The 8,837-nt window shown below is 41.9% G+C and overlaps 1 protein-coding gene across 1 annotated transcript in view; it reads left to right on the top strand.

Moving 5' to 3' along the window:
• The window catches only part of rel (v-rel avian reticuloendotheliosis viral oncogene homolog), a 12,750-nt gene extending 6,684 nt beyond the window's left edge, over positions 1-6,066 (top strand). Inside the window, exons 6-11 of the mRNA XM_005735140.1 lie at positions 2,653-2,793; positions 3,472-3,576; positions 3,756-3,974; positions 4,071-4,136; positions 4,238-4,312; positions 4,397-6,066. Coding sequence (XP_005735197.1) covers positions 2,653-2,793; positions 3,472-3,576; positions 3,756-3,974; positions 4,071-4,136; positions 4,238-4,312; positions 4,397-5,232 — 1,442 coding nt within the window. The 3' untranslated portion in view covers positions 5,233-6,066. The remainder of the gene's footprint in view (positions 1-2,652; positions 2,794-3,471; positions 3,577-3,755; positions 3,975-4,070; positions 4,137-4,237; positions 4,313-4,396) is intronic.
• Positions 6,067-8,837: the final 2,771 nt, after the last annotated feature.

Below are 8,837 nucleotides of genomic sequence, written 5' to 3' on the forward strand. Positions count from 1 at the left end.
CCCCCCCCCTCCCTTGCAGCCCAGTGTATCTTATGACCCTGGGCCCAGTTTCTTTCCACCACACACTCTCAAACATCAACCACCATTGCTACCTACAACCCACTTTCCTGCACCTGTCCGTCCAAGCTTCTCCCTCTGTCAGCGACACTCCACCAACACTCACGCAGACCAACACAGCATGTTCCATCAATATTTATTCTGACGGTTTCATCTTCACTTCTCCCTCCTTCAGTTTCTCCACTCACTGCGTGTCTCTGCCACCTACAGTAGGCAAACCTGATGACCCAACAGAAAGCTGCACAACAGAGCAGTGCTCCACACCGCAGAACAGAGTATTTGAGACCAATTAGACGTCCAAAGCTAGCAGGATTTGTCGTGCATTCTCAATGAGGAAACCTACGCTACCTCCTTCTAGAGGCTCTCTTGTAATAATGTTTTGTTATGTTGATAGAGTACACTGGCACCAGACCAGAAAGAAGCATTATAGGGAATTTGCTTTTTTTTAATCTGACTGTGCCGATGAAGTTTTTTTTTTTTTAAACTAACAGTAAATCCCTCATCGGGTAAATGCTTCGTATTAATTATGCCACATAAATACAAAATTCTTGAATGGTAGTCATGCACACAGGCGAAAAGGTGCGGAAAAGCAAGTCAATTAGCACAGACTCTTGCGTTAAAACTTCAACAATGACAATAACATTACTACGGGCTGCAGTCACGGTGTCCATAAAACAATTCTTTATGTGTTTAGCTAATTTACCTCTTCATAGCAACCTGGTGTGAGCCCACTTCTGGCTCAGAAAAACCCAAACAAACAAACACATCAAGGCACATGTCATGTTCTTCCCTGCTCGTTGCTTCTACTGCTATGAAATCAAGTCAGATTCACAGCATGAATCTGATTACTTCTGACTAAACACAAGCAGACTGTGAACCTAGAGAAGATTAATGTCCGGTGCCAGCAGCACATGCAGAGACAGAGCAGGAGAGCTAGCTGGCTCACTATTGGCACTCAGCATGCCCACTAAGGATGACGACTTTCCCTACACAGCTAATGTGTGACTGCAGTTGTGTTGTTTGGGTTTTGCACATATAATTGCCACCTTATATGCCTAAAATAACAAAAAAATGATCACGCTTGAGTATACAGAGTAAGACGCTACTAAAGAATCAAAACTAAAAAGCTTATAAGATATTTTCTCATGTCACACCACTTTCACATACGTCAGGAGGCTCCCTGGTCACTCGTGCAGGAGAGTCTCATCTCTCTACTTATGTGCGGTGTAGACACTCAAACACACACACACAGAGGCGCATACTTGTTTCCACTCTGAGGTGACGTGTGGAGCGTCACAGTGGCGACACTTTGTAGGTGGGGATGGCCTCATGAGCACGGAAGATAGAAAGTAGGTAGATGTGAAAGCCTGCTCTGTGCATGCGTGCGTGTGTCGGCACGTGGGCGTCTCTCAGTATAGAGTGTGTGTTATGTGTGTGTGTGTTTGCGTGTTGCTTCTGAAGGCGGGTGATGCAGATGAGCATGTAGGCTGAGGACGTTTGAAAAAGCTTATCTGTGACGTTTTTATGTTGATCCAAAGGTGAGGTTTTGTGGACAGCCTACAGATGTGACTGCATAACTACACTGTCTGCCTGTTTCTCAAAGCAGGAGCGTATGCTTATAGCATGCCTTTGTTATTGCTGTAATAACGTCTGTTCAACAATGGTGTGCACTTGAAATGCAAGTATTTAGTTGTGCTGATGGTTTGAAATATGTCGGTACTTCAGTGTGCAGCTAGGTAACCTATATCAGTGAGCCAATAGCAGTTGACATTTACTAGTCACAATGTTTATCCAGTTTGCAGGTTTTAGCTTTTTTGTTTTTATAATGAAATATTGTTTCACTGAAACAAAAAAGAAAAGACATAATGACTGGCTTTTATTTTTATCTCCATGCTAAATAGGCAAAGTCAGAGAAACTAGAACATGTTACGTTTCAATTTATGTGTCATCCATCCTTAAGAGCTGTGCTCCACACAAATATAAATTATATTTAAAAAAAAGAAAAGGCTGGACATTAAACAAACTGCAACTCTAAATGTTGCTGGTTTGCCAGTAAACTGGTAGGTGCTAAGAGTGCTAACAGTCTCTACAAATTAGGTCCACAGTAACCACCAGGTAATAATAATAATAATAATAATGGATTGGATTTATATAGCGCTTTTCAAGGCACCCAAAGCGCTTTACAATGCCACTATTCATTCACTCTCACATTCAAACACTGGTGGAGGCAGCTACAGTTGTAGCCACAGCTGCCCTGGGGCAGACTTACAGAAGCGAGGCTGCCATATCGCGCCATCAGCCCATCTGGCCAACACCAGTAGGCAAGTAAAGTGTCTTGCCCAAGGACACAACAACCAGAACAGAGAGCCCGGGGATTGAACCAGCGACCTTCCGGTTACAGATACACTTCCCAACCCCCTGAGCCACGGTCGCCCTATAAATAATAATAAATATAAATATAATATAAATAAATATAAATATAATACTTGCACTGGCCCTTTAAAGGGAAAGTCTGGTGTAAATGTTTCTTAGTTTATATTTCTGAATGTTTGCTTTATTACCAGCTTCATCTAACTGATGTGTGTTTTATCGTAGTGCCACGGGAGCAGCTGTTGCAGACAGAGGAGTACGACCTGAATGTGGTTCGCCTGTGCATTCAGGTTTTCCTGCAGGATGAGAACGGCCACTACACCCGAGCGCTTAACCCCATCGTCACCAACCCCATCTACGACAACAGTGAGTGACCGATCGCCGTCTGTGTCAAATACACTGACGTCACATCATGCAATTGCATGAGAACATAATGAAATAGCCGTATAGTTGCCCTGACAAGTACACGGGCTCCCCAAGGTCAGCTTTGTACACCTGTAGAGTTCAGATAACAGCAGACTTCAAGAAGTGATTATATAAGATTAAGTACATACTTAATCCCCTTTCCTGTGTGAGTATAACAGTACTGTGTAAGTACTGAGAAGTGACACATGTAGTCGTGTTTGTACATACAGTGTGTACCAGCAGCTGCAGCATATGTGAATGCAAGTGCTTTTTGCAAGACCCGTGTACGTGTGTCCACTAGTGTTTCAAGTGTTGCAGTTGGTGAACTAGTTCACTGTTCCTCACATACACAAACACACAGAAAGGGGAAGTTCTTTATACACACCAACCTTCAAACAACACTGTTACCATGGAGCACTTCCTCTTCTCGCTCCAGGCATGTGACATGTGACTCAACCTGCTGAAGCTTTAGCTGTAAACTGAATGAGGATTGTTCTTCAAAACCAAGGCAGCTTTTTAAGCTAGGCCCACCGTGTCAACAAAAAGCAGATCCTGGTTATATTGTTTTTGTACTGAGCAACTTGTAACTTGTAGTATTTGTTGCGTTGTGTGTTTAGAACTTGTTTTTTGTATTACCAGGGGCCCCAAACACTGCAGAGCTGAGGATCTGCCGGGTCAACAGAAATAGCGGAAGTGTCAGAGGAGGAGACGAAATCTTCCTACTGTGTGACAAAGTACAAAAAGGTACATCAAAATGTTCTGCACTATAGACCTTTGCATTTTTGCACACTGTACTAAATTTATTTGCATCTGTTTTCTCTTTCTTCATCTTTATTCAGTCCACTGATCTAGTTTACCTCCCACACCCATAGTGCCTGTCTCTTTGCATGCTGATGTACTTTTCTGTTCCTGTATTGCTCCAGATGACATTGAGGTGCGGTTCTTCTCCCCTGATGGCTGGGAGGCCAAAGGCTCCTTTTCTCAGGCTGATGTTCATCGCCAAGTTGCCATTGTGTTCAAGACTCCGCCCTACCACAACACGTCCATAACGGACTCGGTGACCGTGCACATGCAGCTACGCCGGCCCTCTGATCAGGAAGTCAGTGAACCAATGGATTTCCGGTATCTGCCTGATGACAAAGGTGAGCAGCAATCGCTTTATTTCTGCGGGGGCTTACTAGTGGCACCTAGTTCTCGGTTAGACTCACGTAATGTTAATATTGTTGTTTTTCCATCAGATCCTTATGGATACAATGAGAAAAAGCGCAGAAGAGAGCACTTGATGAAGATATCGGGATTGTCAGGTAAGCAATGTGGCACTTTATATATAGTACACCTCATGTGATATGATTACTTGTGATTGCACAGGTTTGCATCGCAGCTAAGGTTTCCCGTCTCTTTTTAGGTGGTCCTTTTAGCGGTCTGACAATGAATAGGCCCAAGGCAGTACCACAGAGTACCATGAGTCACCTGAAAAGAGGTAACTACGTTTGAAGTCATCATAAAAAGGAGGATGGCAATATACTTCAATGCTGTGAAACTAAAAGTCTTTTCTTTTTTACAGACATGGGCAATGCATACCCAAGACAACAACAGCAACCTTCTATGTTCACCCAAGCCTATCAACAGGCTCCTCAGAATCTAATGGCACCCAATCTACAATTAAGCCATGCATGGGCGAATTCCAATCCAACGCTCTCTATGGACACAGTCACCATAAACCCAGGTGCCAGCAATCTGCCACGTCCTGTTAGCAGGCAACAGCCACCGAACCGCAGCTACCAACACCGTGTGGACCACAACAGCTGTGAGAACAATGCCCTCCCTCAGCTCTCCATGCGGGACCTGCAGTGCTTGGATACAGGTTCTCAAGCCCCTGTAATGAGAGAACCAGAGCAGCTCTTCCACCAGCAGAATCAAAGGGAGGAGCTCCGATCAGAAACTCCAAACCAAGCTCAGAACCATCTGGTCAGCCAGAACCAAGGTATTCAGTGGTCCAATTTTACTACCATGGGTTCAGTTCCGAACCCCTTTAATGGATCTGGAGGTGGAGGGGGATCACAGGGGGTAGGGTCGTTCCCTTTCTTAGAGGGAATAGAAGAGAATGATTTTCTGAAGAACATGGCGGGAGCACCTCAGCCGTGCTTCCAGTTGAAACAGGAGTCCCAGATCTCAGTGGGACAAGAGAGCCATACTCCCCTCATGCAGTCCCCAAGAGAAAGTCAAGGAAATACGTATACTAACCTGCTGCCCCGTCCAATGAGCAATGGCACCAACAGAGATCCAATGCGGCCAGACGGTACTGCCATCAAAAATCTCCATAGTCCTTACGTAAACAACGGCACGACTGCAGAAGCCCACTATGCAACTTTGGAGGACTGGATGAATCAAAATGACTGAAAGCTGCTCAAATTCTTCTTTTTAAACAGTAGCAGCTCAAAGGAGAGCAGAAATTTCTTTACTCACGCTGGCCCTGCTATGCTCAGTAGGCCTTTGCTTGGGTTGTTACCTCAGTGGGACCAAAATGATTGACAGTCAGTCAGCCTTAGGCAATGTTTCGCAGAGATAGAACTGGTTACTGATCACTTGATTGGTTAGCAAGAGTACTTCCTGATTCTGATTCTAACAACATGGTACCTTGTGGTTGGTCTTTACTTCCAGTTAGTCATCAACATTATCAGGTAAATTTAGTTTCTTGAAAAACTGGAGACAAGCTATTCCCAGTCCTTGTCCTATTTAAATTGGTGATGCATTGTTTCATAATTCTGTACAGTGGGATTCTGTAAAGTTCAGCCCCAACTTGTAACCTGTGATTTGTTGTTGCTTGTCTATCAAGCCTTTTATTTGTGGGGGTTCAGCTTTCAGCTGCTGGTGTTCGCCATACTAGTCAGTTGAAGTGATTCATCTGGTCTCTTTAGGGGGTAGGATCTTTAAGTGGACGATCCATGTTTTTAATGACTATAAAAGGAAAAAAACAGTAGCGTTGGCTTCCAAGCCAAAGTTATGCCTTTGAAGAAGTGAATGTACTACTTTCTTTCTTGAATATTTTTTTGTAAAGTTAGAATTACTACCAATATACTGTAACATAACATGATTTGTTTGAGGTTTCTTGGATCTTGAGAAAACAAAGGAGTAAATTTATTGTTTTTGTATGTCATAAAGTGGAATGGACAAAGTTTAACTTGGTATTTTTATTTTCTTGCATGTAGTGATGTGTTTTATTCTTTGATATTTTTTTAGCGCGTAGTGTTTTATTTTGTTGGGTTTTTGCATGCTTTTGTTTTGTTATGTGATTTGTTCTGGGAGGATGCCCATTCCACCGCCCCTCCTGATCATTAACCTGGCACACCTGGGGTTGGCAACAGCTATTTAATAAGAGAGAGCGTGAGAGAGAGAAGGGGAGAGACATGGTGTGGTAACCAGTGTGGGCGACGGCCGCGCAGAGCGGCACAGAGGCCCGAGGCGTGCGGCAAAGGAGAACGAGACCGAAGATCGCGGATGACCGCGCACTGGAGAGAGTGATCGGGGCTGAGCAGAGAGGTCCGTGTTGGTGTTGACGGGAGGTAGCTCCTCGCCGAGAGGCCCACGGCAGGGGATTGAGAGGCAGCGGGGTGGTGCCTTATGTCCCCGGGACGCCGAGATTATGGCTACGCGTGTGAAGCACAACACTGTGGCGGCCGGAGTTAGGAGCTCTGCCCATCCCCGGGCTAAGTCCCGATCCATCCCGTCTAAAACGAACCTCCAGTGGAATCTAAAAATGGTGACTGCCGCTGGCCCTCTCTCCTTTCTTAGTTGGCACCAGAATGAAGAGGCAGACAGGACTGTTGGTTTCTGCACCGTTTGGACTTACCACCCGTGAATCCACCTATTACATGTGTAATGCTGGAATATATTGCTTATTGTTTTACTATTGATCTCTTTGTAAAATTTTCATACATATGAATTATAGTACAATACTTTTTTGTTGATTTTTGTTTTCTTTTTTTTATTTGGTACCAAAGCATTTACTGTTAAGTGCACTCTGTACATACATGTTAGCCATAGTTGAGAGTTACAGCAATACCAATGCCGAAACACTCAAGAAATGGCAAGGTACTGAAATTTCCATTGAGGAAGTGGGAGGAAACACATTCAGCTGTGTCTTTCCTCTGTAATGACTATGTCATACCAGAGATTGCATGTATTCAGAGTTCTCAGAGCATTTCTAACAGATGTTTTATAGATAAAGATGTCAGTTTTATTGTTTTATGTATTCAGCCGATGTTCTCTGAAACATCACTGAAAGTATCTTGTTAAAGCATTGACGGCACAAAGCTGATGTTAGACAAAGTTTGTAGGCCTTCCAAAAGCTTTATGGTCTAAAATATAAACGTATATTCTGATGACTACTTTGTAAGATTTGCTGTTTTTATTATTTGTTTTGACTTTTTCTATGAGATCAATTCTTAATAAACAAAGTCGGTCATTTCTAAATATTTTTGTCATTGTTTATTATTTATTTATAATATTTTAAATGGTAAAATGTTATAGCTCATTGCAAACATTATGCATTGTCATGGGCATATTATTTCATAGATGGTCGTGATATTGTGTGAAGGCATAGATGTGACTGGACATGACAGAAAGAAATACATTTTAAATCCACCAGTGCTACCTTAATGTGATAATGTGATAAATAAAAACCTTAATATAGTTTAAATAACCCAATTTGAATAGCTGTGTTAAAGCTAAATTCCCAGATTAAACATCAGTTAATAGTGTAGATATAAAAATTTAATGAACAGGGTGTGGCACTGTGATTTTTCTTGAGACAATAATGAGGGGTCGATAGCCTGTCAGAGGATGTTTTCCTTTATAATTAGTGTCTCAACAACAAAACAATAAGTAGACTGAAGCACATGACTCTTAACTTTCAATTTAGACCGAGTCCATCCTCATGTTGATATTTAGTAGTGATGGGATTTCCGGCTCTTTTTAGAGAACTGGCTCTTTTGGCTCGGCTCACTAAAAAGATCCAGCTCTTTCGGCTCTGAACCGGCTCTTTAGGTTGTTTTGCTTTAATTAATTTATTATTAACAACAATATAAAAGGAATTACTAATGTAAAAAAAAAAAAGTGGTTTTATTTATATATGTTTATATATAAATATATGCGGTGGCCCCTAGAGACAAAGCACATACAAACTCCAAAAAAGCACGTACAAAATCCAAAACACATTTCTAGCGTTAACTGAACTTCCAAAACAGAGCTACCTAGATCATTTAAATTAAATTGTTTGTGTATTTATACACATGCACTCATTTATATTCAAATAATTTAAAAAAAAAAGTTCATTTACCTGTTACTAACACACACCAAATCCGGTCGCTGGTACTTGAATGGCTTTTGTAGCCAGTAGTTAACAAAAGCTCAACACTGCGCCTAGCATCCTGGAGCACTTCTGTTGTCTTTTGTACGTGTTTTGGAGTTTTTTACGTGCTTCTGAGTTTTTACGTGTTTTGGAGTTTATACGTGCTCCGGAGTTTTTATCTGCTTCGGAGTTTGTAGGTGCTTTGTCTCTAGGGGCAACGTAAATATACTTTTATTTATTCACTCCACATAAAATTTAATAAATAAATCCTATAATACAAAAAACAACTATTCACATTTCAACTTTTAACTATTTAAATTTTTCCTTTTAAACAAATTTAAAGTGAAACAACACAAAACACTGCAAACCACAACACAATTAAATATAAATTAAAATATGAAAACAAAAAGAAGATGTACATTCTCTGTCATATGAGCCTGCATGAATAAACTTTCTGAATCCTTTATCATCCTCAACTAAAAATAGTTGTGGATGATTACCTTTCTAATGTGACATTGTTGTCCCTGGCTCTCTTTCTCTCTCTTTCCCTCCCGCTCTGTTCCTGTGCTACTGTGAGTGTAACTACTGCCCCTCCCCCCTCTTCCCAGCGCAAAGCACAAGGCTCGCATGCGGAGTGAAGTGGAAAGAAAGTGCG

This window comes from Pundamilia nyererei, unplaced genomic scaffold (assembly GCF_000239375.1).
Source record: "Pundamilia nyererei isolate P.nyererei 1_Seehausen unplaced genomic scaffold, PunNye1.0 scaffold00062, whole genome shotgun sequence".
Lineage (NCBI taxonomy): Eukaryota > Metazoa > Chordata > Actinopteri > Cichliformes > Cichlidae > Pundamilia > Pundamilia nyererei.